General features: G+C 38.3%; 1 protein-coding gene across 4 annotated transcripts in view; it reads left to right on the plus strand.

Annotated features, from left to right (window-relative positions):
• Positions 1 to 19,016, plus strand: part of GCC2 (GRIP and coiled-coil domain containing 2) — a 65,629-nt gene that overhangs the window by 13,205 nt on the left and 33,408 nt on the right. For all 4 annotated transcript variants that reach the window (XR_004054336.1, XM_010368672.2, XM_030921120.1 and 1 more), the window contains 5 exons: positions 10,248 to 10,352; positions 10,905 to 13,373; positions 14,079 to 14,151; positions 16,747 to 16,847; positions 16,968 to 17,066. Coding sequence is in view for 3 of the 4 variants with exons in the window: in XM_010368672.2 (XP_010366974.1) it covers positions 10,248 to 10,352; positions 10,905 to 13,373; positions 14,079 to 14,151; positions 16,747 to 16,847; positions 16,968 to 17,066 (2,847 nt within the window). In the remaining variant the exon portion in view is untranslated. The remainder of the gene's footprint in view (positions 1 to 10,247; positions 10,353 to 10,904; positions 13,374 to 14,078; positions 14,152 to 16,746; positions 16,848 to 16,967; positions 17,067 to 19,016) is intronic.

Below are 19,016 nucleotides of genomic sequence, written 5' to 3' on the forward strand. Positions count from 1 at the left end.
TGGAGTTGCATAGGTCACAAAGACTTTGCTGCCTTTTTGTTGTTGTTGTTGTTGTTGTTGAGACAAAATCTCACTCTGTCACCCAGGCTAGAGTGCAGTGATGTGATCTCTGCTCACTGCAACCTCTGCCTCCTGGGTTCAAGCAGTTCTCCTGCCTTAGGCTGCCGAATAACAGGGATTACAGATGCCTATCACCACACCCAACTACTAAAACTTTTGTAATTTTAGTAGAGATGAGGTTTCACCATGTTGGCCAGGCTGGTCTTGAACTCCTGACCTCAGATGATCCACCTGCCTCAGCCTCCCAAAGTGCTGGGATTACAGGTGTGAGCCACCACGTCCGGCCGACTTTGCTCATTTTTAAAAATTCTTTTTCCGTTGTTTTTTTGTGTGTGTGTGACTATATCAGAAAAAAAAGACTTGTCTTTAATTTCTGACATTCTTTCTTTTGCTTGATCTAGTCCATTGTTGAAGCTTTTGAATGTATTTTGTTTTTTATTCTATGAATTCTTCAGTTCTAGAATTTCTATGTGGTTCTTTTTTCTGATATCTATCTCTGGTAAATTTGTCATTCATATCCTGAATTTTTTTCCTGATTTCTTTGTATTGTTTTTTGGGAATTTTTGTATCTCACTGAGCTTCTTTAGTATCAAAATTTTGAATTCGTTTTCCAGGATTTTACGAAATTCTTTTTGATTGAGATCTGTTGCTAGAGAATTATTGTGTTCCTTTGGAGATGTCATATTTCCATGCTTTTTAATGTTTTCTGTGTCCTTTACCTTGATATCTGTGCATCTGGTGTAATAGTCACTTTTTCCAGTTTTTTTTTTTTTTTTTTTAATTTACTTTTTTAGAGAAGAACTTTTTCCTGAAGATGTATCTTTAGGATTGATTGGGTAGAGCACAGTGGCTTTGATTCTACGTGGGTGTTGTAGCATAGGATCAGTATGACTGACTTGGCTGTAAACAGCATCAGTGGTGACTGTGATTTCGTCAGTGACTTAGGGTGCAGTTTTTATGGAGGCTGCAGTAAAGTTTTGCTGGGGCCTGGAATGCCAAGTAGGCCAGTCTTCAGGTCACAGTGGTGGCAGTTGTGGATTGAGCATGCCTGTCCCTGGGCCTCAAGGTGTGTCTGCTGGCACCAGTGTTAGTAGGCCAATTCTTGAGCCTCCAGGTAGCTTGATCAGGTGCTGGGAATGGCAGCAGCGGGCCAGGCTGTTGGGTGGGTTCTTGAGCCCCTGGGCAATGGATATAGCATGGGAATTGGCAACAGCAGTGGTGGGACAACCCTCTGGGGCCTCACTGATCAGCATTGGTTTTGGCGGTGACTGATTTGTTGATTGGGCCCAGTCTCCATATCCACAGGTGGTACATGGCAATGAGTGCCAGCTGTGGTGGTAGCAGCAGGTTAAGTGGGCCCTATCTCAGGCCCCAGGAGGAGTGCTCAGGTGCCACTCGTAATGGACTGGGCTGGACAATACCTAGTCCCCTGGACATTGCGCTGAGGTTCTGGTAGGGGCTGGAGCCAGGACAGGCTATGTACCCTTAGGTTCCTCAGTGGTGCGTGAAGATTCCGACTGTGGTATATAAGGGTGGGGTGAGCGTCCCAGGCCACCAGCGGAATGTTCAGGTGGAGACAACAGCGTGTTGTGTCCCTGCTACTGAGGAGAGTGAAGTTGCTTCCCCTGGGAGCAGCGGTAGATAGGCAGCATCACCTGTGCCTCGGCCCACAGCAGTCTTTAGCCACAGCAGCTGCAGGCAGTGGAATTTGTCCTCAGGGTTCATGACAATGCTCAGCCGCCCCCCTCTGCGTGGTTAGAAGGGACAAGATTGCCACCCATGCTGACACCTCAGCCCAGGTTGCCGGGCAAGACATAATCCAGTGGAGTGGAGGCCATGGCACTGCGCTGCCACTGTTCAAAACTCAGGGGCTTGTGGGGGCAGCGTGAGCTCTCTGGAGCAGTGCCTTCATGCGGCTTCCAGGAAACTCCCTATGTGAGTCTTGGGACCCACTGGGGTCAAGGGACCCTTCTGTGGCTAGGATTGTAGAAGTCTGCAACAGGAATGTGGACAGCTGAGAGTCTCTCACTTAGCCTTTCTGAGCATTGGGGAATTTCTCTCTTCTCCCAGCCAACTGTAGCTGAGCAGGCTGCCTTGCTTCCTTCTCTTTCCTTACGTTTTAGGCCATTTTTGCATTGCTATAAAGAAATACCAGAGGTCTATGGGAAAAATGGAAGGATGGAAGGAAAGAGGGAAAAAGGAAGGGAGGGAGACCTGAGACTGGGTAATTAAAAAGAAAAGAGGTTTAATTGGCTCATTGTTCTGCAGCCTTTTCAGGAAGCATAGTTTTGGCATCTGCTTGGCTTCTAGGGAGGCCTCTGGGAGCTTTTATTTATGGCAGAAGGCAAAGGGGAAGCAAGGCACGTCACGTGGCGAAAGCAGGAGCATGTGAGAGAGCACTGTGGGAAGAAGTGCCACACAATTTTAAACACCCAAATCTTGTGAACACAGAGTGAGAGCTCACTTTTCACCAAGGGGATGGCCCAAGCCATTCGTGAGGGATTCACCCACATGATCCAAACACCTCCCACCAGACCCCACCACCAACATTGGGGATTACATTTCAACATGAGATTTGGGTGGGGGCAAATTTCCAAACTGTCACCTTAAGGTGTTTTCTGTCACTTCTCTGTTGAATTTGTGTTCTCTCTTGGATGATCTATATGTATGTAATTATCGACTCACTATTTTGGTTCATAGTGGAGGAGGTAAGAGATGCCTCTAATCAGCCACCTTTGAAGCCCTCTCCTAACCTTCATCTCAGATTATTGATTTTTTTTAAAAGTTTTTACTTCAATAGCTTTTGGGGTACAAGAGGTTTTTTGTTACATGGATGAATTATATAGTGGTGAAGTCTGAGATTTTAGTGTACCCATCACCGGAGTGGTGAACATTATACCTACTATGTAGTTTTTTATCCCTAGCTCCCCTTCCACCCTCCCTCTTTTGCGTCTCTAACATCCATTATATCACTCTGTATGGCTCTGCATACTCGTAGCTTAGCTCCCACTTATAAGTGGGAATATATATGGTTTTTGGTTTTATTTCATTTGGAATAATGGCCTCTAGCTCCATCCAAGTTACCTAAAAAGACATTATTTCATTCCTTTTTATGACTGAGTAGTATTCCATGGTGTATATGTGCCACTTTTACTTTTATCTACTCATTAGTCAGTGGACACTTAGGTTGGTTCCACATCTTTGCAATGGTGAATTGTGCTGCCATAAACATTTGTTTACAATTGTAGTCATCTAATGACTTACTTTCTTTTGGTATCTGCCCAAAAGAAAATAAGTCATTTTGGATTGCTGAATCGATTGATGGATCTGTTTAGCTCTTTACAGTATCTCCATACTGTTTTCCATAGAAGTTGTACTAATTTGCGTTCCCACTAGCAGTGTATAAGTGTTCCCTTTTTCCCACATCCACGCAAACATCTGTTGTTTTTTGACTTTTTTTGAAATGTAGTCTTACTCTGTCACCCAGGCCGGAGTACAGTGGCGCAGTCTCAGGTCACTGCAACCTCTGCTTCCCAGGTTCAAGCAATTCTCCCTCAGTCTCCCGAGTAGCTGGGATTAAGGTGGTATCTCATTGTGGCTTTAAGTTGCATTTCCCTGATGATTATGATGTTGAGCATTTTTTAATATGTTTGTTAGCCATTTGTATATATCCTTTTAAGAAATGTCTATTCGTATGTCTATTCATGTCCTTTGCCCACTTTTTAATGGGATTATTTGGGGTTTTGTTATTGCTGATTTGTTGAGTCCTTGTAGATTCTGGATACTAGTCCTTTGTCAGATGCGTACTTTGCAAATATTTTCTCCCGTTCTGTGAGTGGTCTGTACTCGGTTGATTATTTCTTTTGCTGTGCAGAAGCTAATTAAAAAGTTTAATTTTTATTTCAGTAGCTTTTGGGGTATAGGCAATTAAACTAAAAAGTTTAATTAGGTCCCATTTGTTTATTTTTGTTTATGTTACATTTGCTTTTGAGGTATTAGTCATGAATTCTTTGCTTAGGCCAGGTTATTGATTTAATATTAAAGCATGTTATCCTGACCATTCAAGTCTCAGAAGGTAACAATTTAAGAAAATTATTTTGGGAGTGTTGTTAACAGGTGTTCATCACTTAACTGCTACAATTAAGTTCTCTATTTTAGAAAACTCATATAGCAATATAATATGTTCTCTACATTTCTAGAAAACTGAAAAGGCTTTCTTGCTAAGTTATATCACTTTTTTGGGAAAGTACACTGGAAAAACCTATAGATTTTAATAGAAACTTTTATGTTCTTTATATAACATGTCAAAATGTATGTCCTTACAAGTTTAAATTATGACTAAAACCTCTGGTAAACATCTAGTGCATTAGAATACAATCTTAGTTTCATTGCAAACCTCACAGGTTTGACTTTTAAAGAAGGACTAAGAAACCATATTTCTCATGTCAAAATTTGAGGTGCACAGCATTATGGTTAATATTTATGCTGCTTCTAAATGCAAGAAACGTGAAAAAGTTGCATGTTAAGATACTTGAATTTCTAGTCCGTATCACTGTTAATAATTTTTCTTTTAAGTTGAAATCAAATTTGTATTTCCTAAGAAATACTGTCCATTCTGTGCTTCTGATCTTTAAGGTTTTTTTAAATAGTTGTTTGCATTTAGCCTGTATATATAGATCTCCTAAAATTAATTTGTTGAGTCTTTCGATTCTTACCAATCAGAAGTTTATATTGCAATACTTATATATAATGTGAAAAAACTAATTTTAAAATTCAGGTTGTTTTAACCAAAGTCATATCCACGTAATTTTTAATACTAAATTCTAAATAACTTATAATACCCAATAACTTCTGAAAATTATCTCTGTATTTCTAAATAATATGCTTATACTGCTATTACTTGATTTATCCATTCTAAAACTTCCTGTTACAACAGATGAAAATCTAGCTGTTGGCCGGGCACGGTGGCTCAAGCCTGTAATCCCAGCACTTTGGGAGGCCGAGACGGGCGGATCACGAGGTCAGGAGATCGAGACCATCCTGGCTAACATGGTGAAACCCCGTCTCTACTAAAAAATACAAAAAAAAACTAGCCGGGCGAGATGGCGGGCGCCTGTAGTCCCAGCTATTCGGGAGGCTGAGGCAGGAGAATGGCGTAAACCCGGGAGGCGGAGCTTGCAGTGAGCCGAGATCGCGCCACTGCACTCCAGCCTGGGCGACAGAGCGAGACTCCGTCTCAAAAAAAAAAAAAAAAAAAAAAAAGAAAATCTAGCTGTCTTTCACTACCCCTTCTACTTTCCAAATAATCAAACAGATTAAATAATCGTTGTTTTATCTTTATTCCTGGTACCTGCCTTCTGTCTTCCTGTACTTTGGGGCAGGCCTTTTGTGATGATCCTGTGAACTTCTACACTGCTTACTTGTATTGGCCCCCTGTTCTTTGCTAGGTCACATGTCATTGACTCTCTGGGTTAACCGTCTCATTTTGGTAGAGCACATTCTTCTGTAGCTTCCTAAGAATGAATACATGTAGGTAAATTTTTGTATTGTCTTGTATTTAAATATTCCTTTATTCTACTCTCATGTTTGAATGATAGCTGTAACTTGATGTAGAACTCCGAATTTTTCTACATCTGTTTTGTTTTTGTTTTCTTAAATACATCTAAGAAGTTTAGACATAGCAGTTCTCAGGCTGGTGCAGTCTTCCAGTGATGTCATCAGGACCCAGACACTCTTCATCCCTGTGCTCCTGCATCCTCATCCTGTTGATCTGAGAAATCAGGGGTTTTAGGTTTTAGCTTTTAAAGCTGTCTGTAAAAGAGGCAGGCAAGAAAGAACTTGTTGATTATAGAAGTTGAAGGAGACAGTCTATAGAGTACGCCACAAAACTTTCTAGAATGCTCATCTAGATTTATATTTTCAATAGAGTTTTTCCTTTTTCTCAATAGTTTTCCCGTTTGTCTAAGAAGAAATGTCATCCACTTTTAATTTTTCCATCATTGTATTAAAACTTCTATTTGGGCCGGGCGCGGTGGCTCAAGCCTGTAATCCCAGCACTTTGGGAGGCTGAGACAGGCGGATCATGAGGTCAGCAGATCGAGACCATCCTGGCTACTACGGTGAAACCCCGTCTCTACTAAAAAATACAAAAAACTAGCCGGGCGATGAGGCGGGCGCCTGTAGTCCCAGCTACTCGGGAGGCTGAGACAGGAGAATGGCGTGAACCCGGGAGGCGGAGCTTGCAGTGAGCTGAGAGCCGGCCACTGCACTCCAGCCTGGGCAGCAGAGCAAGACTCCGTCTTAAAAAAAAAAAAAAAAAAAAAAAATTTCTATTTGATGTTAAATATTTCATTTCAAAGAGCTCATTCTTGATATATGAATATTCTTTTTTCATCTTAAAGATTCAACAAGTTCTATAATCTTTCTGAGCTAATAAATTTTTGCTGTCTTGGACTTGACTTCTGTCTCCTTTGCATTGTCTCCATTTCCTTCCAATTTAATTATTTGTGCTATAATCACAAGTGAACTCCCCCCAAAAGCTAGGATCTTTAAAATAATAGACATCTTGCAGCTCCCCACTCCCTTGCTACTCTACCCCCCCACCCCAGTTTCCCACACCCCAGGAAACCATAATCCTAAGTCCCATGTTCATCATTCCTTTTCCTTTTATGAAGTTTTATTGCATTTATAAGTATCACTTTATAATTTTTTTCATTTTAGTTTTTAACTTCACTAAAAGGGTATCATGTTGTTTGTAATGTATTAGGACTTTTTGCACTTAATATTTTTCTAAAGCTTATCTGTCATTGCATGTCACCATGCTGCTATAGAGTATGACATTGTATTACAATAACGGTTCATTCATAAACTAGACTGTTAATGGATGTTGGGGTTATGCCGAGTTTTATGCGATGGAGTACAAGCAGAATGAACCTTCTTGTATACATCTCCTTTATAAATGTGCAAAGGATTCTTATAAGTAAATGGGTGAAATCTTTGCGTCAAAAGTTACATGAAGGTTCAACCTCAGGAGATAGTGCCAAACCACTATTAAGTATTTGAAGTAACTTTTACCAGCAGTGTACAAGGGATACTGTGGATCCATATCCTCTCCAGCACTAGGTATTGTCATACATTTTTATTTTTGCCAAATAGGTGTAAAATGATAGATCATGTGATCTGGATTTAAAGTATTCTTTTTGTGTATAACATCCGTTTTCTTTTTTCTTTTTTTTTTCTCTTTTCTTTTTTTTTTTTTTTTAAGATGGAGTCTTGCTCTATTGCCAGGCTGGAGTACAGTGGCACAATCTCAGCTCACTGCAACCTCCACCTCCCCGGTTCAAGCGATTCCTCTGCCTCAGCCTCCCAAGTAACTGGGATTACAGGCACATGCCATCACGCCCAGCTAATTTTTTGTATTTTAGTAGAGACGGGGTTTTATCATGTTGTCCAAGACGGTCTTGATCTCCTGACCTTGTGATCCGCCCACCTCAGCCTCCCAAAGTGCTGGGATTACAGGTGTCAGCCCCCACGCCTGACCAACATCCATTTTCTTAATGGGCCAGTGGGTTTCCTATGGGTTTGTAGAATTTTTAAAAATTTTTTTTTTGTTATTTTTGTTGTTTATGTGGTAAGTACCTTCTCCCAGCTTATGGTTTTTTTGTTTTTTTGTTTGTTTTGAGACAGTCTCGCTCTGTCGCCCAGGCTGGAGTGCAGTGGCCCGATCTTGGCTCACTGCAAGATCTGCCTCCTGGGTCCCCGCCGTTCTCCTGCCTGAGCCTCCTGAGTAGCTGGGACTACAGGTGCCTGCCACCACGCCTGGCTAATTTTTTGTATTTTTAGTAGAGACAGGGTTTCACTGTGTTAGCCAGGATGGTCTCGATCTCCTGACCTTGTGATCCGCCCGCCTCCGCCTCCCAAAGTGCTGGGATTATAGGCGTGAGCCACCGTGCCCAGCCATCTTAAGGTTTCTTGGAGTTTAAAACTGTGTTTTTGACATTCAAATCTTAATCCATCTGGAGTTTGTTTATATAAGATGGTTTGAAGTATTTTTTAATATAAATAACTTTTTCAACCTTAATTATTGAATAGTCTTTCTCCATTAATCTAATATTATAGTTAAAAATGTTTGCATTTATCTGAATTGTCTGAACTCTTTTTCCTATTCCATTGGTTGTCTCTGCCTTTGCCGATACTGTATTGTCTTGATTATTTTTTATAGCCTTATAGTAATGGTATCTAGGAGAGTAAGTCCTCTCTTTGTTCTCTTCAAAAGTGTCCTGGCTATTCTTGATTTTTTACTTTTCCATATACATTTAGAATCTTGTCATATTCCATGAAAAACTTGATTGCAATTAATTGGAATTGCATGGAATCGGTAGTTTTATAGTTTCCCCTGTGGAATGCTTTCACACATCTTCTGGTAAAGTTTTTTCTAGACTGTTGATATTCTTTGATACCATTGTAAATGTGTCTTCTTTTTAACTATATTTTCTAATTCTTTAGTATCCAGAAATGGAACTGACTTTGTATATTAATCCTATATCTACTTTGTGAAACTCTTGTTTCTAATTAACTATAGATTCTTCTAGATTTGCTGTATAAACAGTCATATCATCTGAAAAAAAACTTTTTTTTGAGTCTTTATGCCTCACGTCTTATTTTTTTATTTATTTTTGAGACAGAGCCTCGCCTGTTGCCAAGGCTCAAACATTGATCCTCCCACCTCCGTCTCCCAAAGTGTTGAGATTACAGACATGAGCCACCACTCCTGGCCACCTCCTATCCTTTTAAAGCTTTATTTACAGGCTGAGGTCTTTAATACAGTTGTTGATTAGCAATAGTGATAGTGTACTAATGTTTTATTTAGGATTTTTGCATCTAGATTTGTCGTAAAATGGGTCTTTGATTTTTCCTTTGTGTAAGTACTCGGATATTGGTTTCAAGTTATGCTGGGAATTATTCTTGGGAATTATTCTTGCTTCTTATTTTGTCTGAACAAGTTTGTATGAAATTGGGATGATCTGTCTGTTCCTTGAAAATTTGATAGAACTCACCTTAAAAACCATCTATTCCTCCTGTTTTCTTTGGTGGACAATTTTTAAGTGTTTATCTGATTTTTAAATATAGTATTATGCTTTTTAAATTTTTTGTGAGTCAGTAAAGGTTTATTTTTATAGGAATTGTTATCCATTTTCGTTGAGTTGTCATTATTATTGACAAATAGTTACTCATAATAATTTTCTTTAACTTTTTTTTTTTTTTTTTTTTTGAGACATAGTCTTGCTCTGTCACCCAGGCTGGACCAGGCTGGAGTACAGTGGAGCAGTCTTGGCTCACTGCAACCCCCACCTCCTGGGTTCAAGGAATTCTCCTGCCTTAGCCTCCAGGGTAGCCGGGACTACAGGCACCCACCACCACACCCAGCTAATTTTCTTTGTATTTTTTAGTAGAGACAGGGTTTCACCATGTTGTCCAGGCTGGTCTCGAACTCCTGACCTCAAGTGATCTGCCCACCTCAGCCTCCCAAAGTGCTAGGATTACAGGCATGAGCCACCATGCCCGACTTACGTAGATGTGCTTCCTTTTACATTGTATTATTTTTTGGAAATTCTGTCTTTTGATCAGTTTTACTAAAAGGTGTCTATTTTGATAGCTATCTTAAAAGAGCTGACTCTTGGCTTATTGATTTTTTTTTTTTCCATCTCATTAACTTCCCGTTTAATTTCTGCACAGAATAACCTGTCTCTGATGGGGGAAGGACATAGATTATTTCTTGCTTACTCTCTGACTGGTCCCTATTCAGATTGTTGACCAATACCCAGTTTTTGAGCCTCACACATTACACCTCCCTCAACAATATCTGTTGCCTCCAATTCTGAGCATTTCAGTTCTGCAAAATATTTGCCAGGTTCTCATACGTGTTTCCTTGTGCAGGTTCTTAGGTTATAGCTTTCTTCCTGCTTCTAATTCAGTTCATCCTCCTCCACAATTCAGTTTTCCAAAAATGTGTTGAAATTTCTCTTATCCTTGTATCTTTTCTCCTTTTCTCTTTGCTTAATGTGTTCTACCTTTTAAAATCTCTTATTCTCACTTTAGTGTGTTTTGAAAAGGTCAGGAGAAAATTATGCATGTGGTCAATCCACCATTTTTTTAACCCCAGGCATATAAATCCTATTCTAAAATAGGCATTAACTGAACGTCTGGATGCTATTCTTCTGGAAAAAGCAGAGACTGAGCAACAGTGTCTTTCTCTGAAAAAGGAAAATATAAAAATGAAGCAAGAGGTTGAGGTAAGTCAATATTTTAGTGTTCTTTTTTATTAACTTATGTAGTGTAGTCATTAATTTTAGAGGTAAGATTTTAAAAAGCATCTAATCTGATTAACATTTTATAATATAAACAAACTGAGATTGAGATTTTAAAAGAAAAATAACTGAATCACGTAACTGTACAGCAACAGAGGTGAATTTACTTGTTGCTTTATCTTTTTTACAGCTATAATGCTATTCTTTAATAAAAACAAAAAAGTAAGTTGGTTTTCACACATGACTAAATACCATTATCTCTTTAGTTCTAGGCTATTCAGAGACATGCTTCTGTTTCTTGCCTATTAGGTCTGAGCTAATTTGAGTTGTAGATCTAATATTGTAGATGTTTATTGTCATACTTTAGATAGGCAGCACCTAAGGAGAATTATTGGAATATCAGTATCATGTTTCTCGAAATACATTTATTCTCATTTACTTTTCTCTCTACTTAGTTTGTGGCTAATATTTTTCGTAAGGGCAGAGGCTTCTTTTGTCTTACTTAAATAATTTATGTGTGCTTATGTTTTGTAATAGGATTCTGTAACTAAGATGGAAGATGCACATAAGGAGTTGGAACAATCACATATAAACTATGTGAAAGAAATTGAAAATTTGAAAAATGAATTGATGGCAGTATGTGCCAAATACAGTGAAGACAAAGCTAACTTACAAAAGGAACTGGAAGAAGCAATGAATAAGCAATTAGAGCTCTCAGAACAACTTAAGTTTCAGAACAACTCTGAAGATAATGTTAAAAAACTACAAGAAGAGATTGAGAAAATTAGGCCAGCCTTTGAGGAGCAAATTTTACATCTGCAAAAGCAATTAGACGCTACCACTGATGAAAAGAAGGAAACAATTACTCAACTCCAAAATATCATTGAGGCTAATTCTCAGGATTACCAAAAAAATATTAATAGTTTGCAGGAGGAACTTTTACAGATGAAAGCTATACACCAAGAAGAGGTGAAAGAATTAATGTGCCAGATTGAAGCATCAGCTAAGGAACATGAAACAGAGATAAATAAGTTGAATGAGCTAAAAGAGAACTTAGTAAAACAATGTGAGGCAAGTGAAAAGAACATCCAGGAGAAATATGAATGTGAGCTAGAAAATTTAAGGAAAGCCACGTCAAATGCAAACCAAGACAATCAGATGTGTTCTCTTCTCTTCCAAGAAAATACATTTGTAGGACAAGTAGTAAATGAAAAAGTCAAACACTTAGAAGATACCTTAAAAGAACTTGAATCTCAACATAGTATCTTAAAAGATGAGGTAACTTATATGAATAATCTTAAGTTGAAACTTGAAATGGATGCTCAACATATAAAGGATGAATTTTTTCATGAACGGGAAGACTTAGAGTTTAAAATTAATGAATTATTACTAGCTAAAGAAGAACAGGGCTGTGTAATTGAAAAATTAAAATCTGAGCTAGCAGGTTTAAATAAACAGTTTTGCTGTACTGTAGAACAGCATAACAAAGAAGTACAGAGTCTTAAGGAACAACATCAAAAAGAAATATCAGAGCTAAATGAGACATCTTTGTCAGATTCAGAAAAAGAAAAATTAACATTAATGTTTGAAATACAGGGTCTTAAGGAACAGTGTGACAACCTACAGCAAGAAAAGCAAGAAGCAATTTTAAATTATGAGAGTTTACGAGAGATTATGGAAATTTTACAAACAGAACTGGGGGAATCTGCTGGAAAAATAAGTCAAGAGTTTGAATCAATGAAGCAACAGCAAGCATCTGATGTTCATGAACTGCAGCAGAAGCTCAGAACTGCCTTTACTGAAAAAGATGCTCTTCTCGAAACTGTGAATCACCTCCAGGGAGAAAATGAAAAGTTACTGTCTCAACAAGAATTGGTACCAGAACTTGAAAATACCATAAAGAACCTTGAAGAAAAGAATGGAGTATACTTACTTAGTCTCAGTCAAAGAGATACCATGTTAAAAGAATTAGAAGCAAAGGTAAATTCTCTTACTGAGGAAAAAGATGATTTTATAAATAAACTGAAAAATTCCTATGAAGAACTGGATAATTTCCATAAGAAATGTGAAAGGGAAGAAAGATTGATTCTTGAACTTGGGAAGAAAGTAGAGCAGATAACCCAGTACAACAGTGAACTAGAACAAAAGGTAAATGAATTAACAGGAGGACTAGAGGAGACTTTAAAAGAAAAGGATCAAAATGACCAAAAACTAGAAAAACTTATGGTTCAAATGAAAGTTCTCTCTGAAGACAAAGAAGTATTGTCAGCTGAAGTGAAGTCTCTTTATGAGGAAAACAATAAACTCAGTTCAGAAAAAAAACAGTTGAGTAGGGATTTGGAAGTTTTTTTGTCTCAAAAAGATGATGTTATCCTTAAAGGACATATTACTGAATTAGAAAAGAAACTTCAGTTAATGGTTGAAGAGCGAGATAATTTGAATAAACTGCTTGAAAATGAGCAAGTTCAGAAGTTATTTGTCAAAACTCAGTTGTATGGTTTTCTTAAAGATATGGGGTCTGAAGTTGCAGAAGATAGTGAAGAGAAAGATGTTAATATCCTACAAGCAGTCGGTGAATCCTTGGCAAAAATAAATGAGGAAAAATGCAACCTGGTTTTTCAGTGTGATAAAAAGGTATTCGAGTTAGAAAAAGAGATCAAGTGCCTTCAAGAAGAGAGTGTAGTTCAGTGTGAAGAACTTAAGTCTTTATTGAGAGACTATGAGCAAGAGAAAGTTCTCTTAAGGAAAGAGTTAGAAGAAATCCACTCAGAAAAAGAGGCCCTGCAATCTGATCTTCTAGAAATGAAGAATGCTAATGAAAAAACAAGGCTTGAAAATCAGAATCTTCTATTTCAAGTTGAGGAAGTATCTCAAACGTGTAGCAAAAACGAAATCCATAATGAAAAAGAAAAATGTTTTATAAAGGAACATGAAAACCTAAAGCCGTTACTAGAACAAAAAGAATCAGAATTACGAGATGTGAGAGCAGAGTTGATACTATTAAAGGTACTGTTCATTTGAATTGTATTGTTTGAAATAAATTCTTAGTTCAACTCTAAAATATATACGTTAAACATTTTTACAGCTTGACATCAAAAGTAAATTTTACCATTCAAGCTCAAGTGGCAACTTTCTGAAAAGTGCATTAGACATTTCCATGTTGTATGTCCAGTTTATTACATTTATTTTTGGGGAGTTTTAGATAATTTTAAAATCTTGAGTTTATAGAAGATTAAATGATTAGGGATTTAAATGTCTTGGTCAGAAGTTTATTAGTCACTAGCAAAACAACTAAACATGAAAAAACTTGAGTGTCATTCTTGTGTGAAATGCTTAGTTATCTTTTGTAAAGAGCACTTTTAAGCAAGACAGCTTTGGTGGTATTGCTAAAATTTTAGGGTTTTCTTTAAACATTAAAGATTAAAAGTCGTTTAATTGTTTCCTTATTACACGTGTATTTGATGTATCAGGTTGTTTATCTTGGCCTTAGTTACTATTTTTTTAAATAGTAAATGCCATATGCATAGTAAGGTCAGTATTAATTTTCTGGTCTAACAAGGGAAAATCTGTTGACCAAATTGCTTTTTGTAGGAATTCTCTTTGATAATGATTTTCTTATGCTTAACGTGATGGCCGGTTCATTATGGAAAATTAATTCTGATTCTGATTTTTATTTTGTTTTGTTTTGTTTTTTCCCCCTGTAAAATCTAGGATTCCTTAGCAAAATCACCTTCTGTACAAAATGATCCTCTGTCTTCGGTAAAAGAGTTGGAAGAAAAATTAGGTAACTATGGTTTTACAGATGTTGTCACAATTAGACAGATTCTTGTTAGTGTTAGAATAGATTGAGAAATACAGTAGCCAAATAATGAGTTGTTAAAAGCACAGTTCGTAGCTGTCTTTTCCTCGAGCTCACATTCTTGCCCCTCTGACACCTGTTCGCCTTCTCTTTCAAAAGTGTTACTTTCTATTGTTTAACCCAGGCAAGATTGGTGTGATTTATAAATGGTGTCCTGATTTATTTTGGACTTTTCAATCATTTAGCAAACTTTATTTAAATGCCCAACTATTCTAGACACTGGTGATAGAAAAGTGGTTGAGGTACAGACCATGTGCTCAAAGATCTCAATGTTAAATTGCAGTAGTTTGAGGTATGGACAAGATACAGTACTGACAACATAGGAACTTACACTATTTTGAGTTAAGAAAAGCAGCATAGAATAGTGTTTTCAGCCGAGTCTTGAAGAATGAGAAATTTTACACAGGAAGAAAGGTATTCTAGGAAGAAGGAAGAGCAGGTGCTTGTAGGTTGACATATAGCATACATCAAGGTGCATACTAGGAAGTTCCTGGAGAGGTAAGAGCCAGATCATAAACACAACAGTATGATTGATATGCAGAGGAGTTAGGGCTTTATCTTATCCATTTATTCCTCACAGTAACATCATAGGATAGCTCTTTTATTACCATATAAGGATCAGGAAACAAAGACTTAGAAGTATGTAATGTGCCAATGATCCCTGAATTTAGTGCCCTATTAGATTAGGGTAAGGGAAGTTGAAGAGTAGAATGACTTCCAGTTGTTTATAATAGGTTATTGGGGCAGATTGGGATGTTCAGTTTTAGAAGTAAGTTTAAATACCAGTCCAAGTAGAGATGTTAGAATGCTACGCAAATCTGGAGTTAAGGGGAGAGACCTAAGCTAGAGATAAATATTCATAGTTAAAGAGTGGGCATAAAAGCCAGAGAGGGGGCGCGGTGGTTCACGCCTGTAATCCCAGCACTTTGGGAGGCTGAGGTGGGCAGATCACGAGGTCAGGAGATGGAGACCATCCTGACTAACGCGGTGAAACCCCGTCTCTACTAAAAATCAAAAAAAAAAAAAAAAAAAAATAGCCGGGTGTGGTGGCGGGCACCTGAGTCTCAGCTACTTGGGAGGCTGAGGCAGGAGAATGGCGGGAACCCAGGAGGCAGAGCTTACAGTGAGCCGAGATCACGCCACTGCACTCCAGCCTGGGTGACAGAGCAAGACTCTGTCTCAAAAAAAAAAAAGGCCAGGAGATTGAAATTACCAAGGGAATATAGCCAAAAGATGGAGACCAGAGACAATTGTCCATTCATGTAAAGATAGAGACAACACAGGAAATTGAGAAGGAGCAGCTAGTGAGGTAGGAAAACCTGGAACATAAAATGTCTTGAAAGCTACGGCAAGTGACAGGAAGTGAAGTGCTTCAAGAGGGAAAAAGTGGTTAGCCATTGCTAGTGCTGCTAATGTATCAAATAAGATAAGTACTGAGAACTGACCACTGCCTTAAGCAACATAGAGGTCAGTGTCCATGACATGCTGGAACCAGAGCTTGATTGCAGTTGATTCTAGAAAAAAATGGGGCAGGCAATGTTTGAGAGCATATATCGATGACTCTTTTCAAGGGATGTGCTATAGGGGAAAGAAAAAGCCATGGGACAAAACTAGAGGGACCTTGTGGTTTAATTTTTTATTTTATGGGAAGAATAACAGCATGTTTGAGATATTTCACCTGTCCCCTACCCTCTTTAAATGCTTTCACTATTTATTCCTGGCCTTAATTTCTTGATGGTAATTTTTCTTGTTGCATGTTTATAAAATATTGGGAAAAAATCCACTAGAAAGGGGAAAATTGCTGCTGTAGAAGAAGGAGGGAGAATTGTTGCTCTGATGCTTGAGTAGGTAAGGAGACATAGGATGAAATGCAGATGTGGAACGATTGGCCTTTGTTCCACACACAGACACTTCACTATAGTAGCCAAAGGGAAGGCACTGGTGCAAGTAAATTAATAGGCCAGGACAGAAATTTGGATCATAACTGAATTTTTAGAAACAAATACCAAGAAGTCCTGAACTCTGGAGTTCAAATGGGGTAGGTAGCTAAAGAAGTGAACAGAGAGATCCATATGGGATAGGTAAAACATATTACAGGTTTAGTTGCGAAAGACCCATCAGCCAAGAGGAAGAGTGCGCCTGTGGAGCATAAATACTGATCTGCATCTGATATCTCCAGTACTTGATCCTAATTGGCACACTGTCATCTAAAGTCCTGGCATAGCTGCATTTCCAGGAAATCTAATGAGAAGTTTTGAAAGCCTATAATTCCTAGAAACTTACGAAATGGCTAGAAAAAAGTAGACTATTTTGGAGGATTAAAAACAATGGAAGCTTTTTACATTACCTCACATAACGAATAAGCTTCCACTTTAAAAAATGATATTACTGTTTTTACTGCTTATTTTAATATCAAATTACCAATTTTGTGCTCCCAAATAATCTAGGGCTAAAATAAGCAAGTAATTTGAATTTTTTCCTTTTGAGTTCATATGTAATCCGTTTATTTTCTATTTTTAGAAAATCTGGAAAAAGAATGCAAAGAAAAGGAGGAGAAAATAAATAAGATAAAATTAGTTGCCGTGAAGGCAAAGAAAGAACTAGATTCCAGCAGAAAAGAGGTGAGCTGACTTAAAAAATGTGAGATTCAGGAATCTTATATTTTAAAAAATCAAGAGTTTTTCTATCCATTAAAAAAAAACAAACAAAAACCTCTTTAATTTTACTTGTATTTAAAACAGACCCAGACTGTAAGGGAAGAACTTGAATCTCTTCGGTCAGAAAAGGACCAGTTATCTGCTTCCATGAGAGATCTCATTCAAGGAGCAGAAAGCTATAAGGTAAAAATAGTCATTTTAATAACAAGTTATAAAAGTTATAACTTCTAAGAAATGTAGTGGAAATGTAAAACTATTGTCCACAAAACAATCACCTTGTATTTTTCAGTAAATCTTTATTCTGTTTTGGGGTGCAATGTAATAGAATCCTAACATCAAGATTTTAAAGTAGTTAAGCTTTGCTGGGCGCGGTGGCTCAAGCCTGTAATCCCAGCACTTTGGGAGGCTGAGACGGGCGGATCATGAGGTCAGGAGATCGAGACCATCCTGGCTAACACAGTGAAACCCCGTCTCTACTAAAATATACAAAAAACTAGCCAGGCGAGGTGGCGGGTGCCTGTAGTCCCAGCTACTCGAGAGGCTGAGGCAGGAGAATGGCGTAAACCCGGGAGGTGGAGCTTGCAGTCAGCCAAGATCCGGCCACTGCACTCCAGCCTGGGCGACAGAGCGAGACTCCGTCTCAAAAAGAAAGAAAGAAAGAAAGAGAAAGGAAGGAGGGAGGGAGGGAGGGAGGGAGGGAGGGAGGGAGGAAGGAAGGAAGTTAAGCTTTAAATAGTGGCTTTTTTTTTTTTTTAAATGAAATCTTGCTCTGTCGCCCAGGCTGGAGTGCAGTGGTGTAATCTTGGCTCACTGCAACCTCTGCCCCCAGGTTCCAGCAATCCTCCTGCCCACAAGGAAGGAAGGAAGGAAGGAAGGAAGGAAGGAAGGAAGGAAGGAGGGAGGGAGGGAGGGAGGAAGGAAGGAAGTTAAGCTTTAAATAGTGGCTTTTTTTTTTTTTTTTTTTTAAATGAAATCTTGCTCTGTCGCCCAGACTGGAGTGCAGTGGTGTAATCTTGGCTCACTGCAACCTCTGCCCCCAGGTTCCAGCAATCCTCCTGCCCACAGCCTCCCGAGTAGCTGGGACTACAGGCAGACGCCACCATGCCTGGCTAATTTTTGTATTTTTAGTAGAGACGGGGTTTCACCATGCTGGCCAGGCTGGTCTTGAACTCCTGACCTCGTGATCCACCTGCCTCAGCCTCCCAAAGTGCTAGGATTACAGGCATGCGCCACTGCACCTGGCCTAAATAGTGCCTTTAAACTGTTGTTCATAAAAGTAAAATTTTGTTTTGGGATTTCCTAATAAAATCAGTAACAAAAAGATAACCTATTACTACTGTGATTATTTGATATTGTTCTGGCCAAGTGAATAAACCTGAAGCTTAAACAAGGTGAAGCATTGTTATTTGGAGGCAATATGCTTGTTTATCTTAGTAACATGAAAATGTATTATTAAAAATATAAGAATTAAAAATGAAAGTACAACAAAATCACCGAATGCAAGATAAACAACACTACATTTCTTAAGGTTTCATTCAGCAAATTTTGTATGGCAGACTGAGTTCTGAGTTCTGGGGCAAGTTGGAGGTCAACCAGAGAGACTAAGTTCCTGTCCTCTTAGGACTTAAAAAAATCCAAATGGCAATAACAGGCAAACATACAAAAATAGAAGATACATACTATGTAGAAAAGTAAGTTGGGTAGGGAAAAGAGAGTGAGCGGTCATCAGGCAGGATTTGATGAAAAAAAGAATACCACAACAGCCATGAAATCCAATCTTAGGAAGCAGTTAAATGAGAAGTTTTGGCACTCTGAAAAAAACTGCAAAACTTACATACGATGACTATTATTTGAACTATCAGTTCTCAGATTGGCTTATAAATTCTAAAACAAATTCATTAAACATTTTAGATTTTTTTTTTTGGCTGGGTCTTGACAGAAAATTCTAAGTTTTAAGTAGAAAACTAGCAAGAGCAGCTAAATTTTTTTTCTGATGAAAAGAATAAAGTGACATCCTACTCAAAGAGACACTAAAACTTATGACAGAGTTACAGTAAGGTGGTAGAATTCTGATGCAGGAATGGTACAGATTAACGTAGCAGAAGAGATAGTTACTTCCGCTTATAACAACAA

The sequence above is a fragment of the Rhinopithecus roxellana genome, chromosome 17, assembly GCF_007565055.1.
Source record: "Rhinopithecus roxellana isolate Shanxi Qingling chromosome 17, ASM756505v1, whole genome shotgun sequence".
Taxonomy (NCBI): Eukaryota; Metazoa; Chordata; class Mammalia; order Primates; family Cercopithecidae; genus Rhinopithecus; species Rhinopithecus roxellana.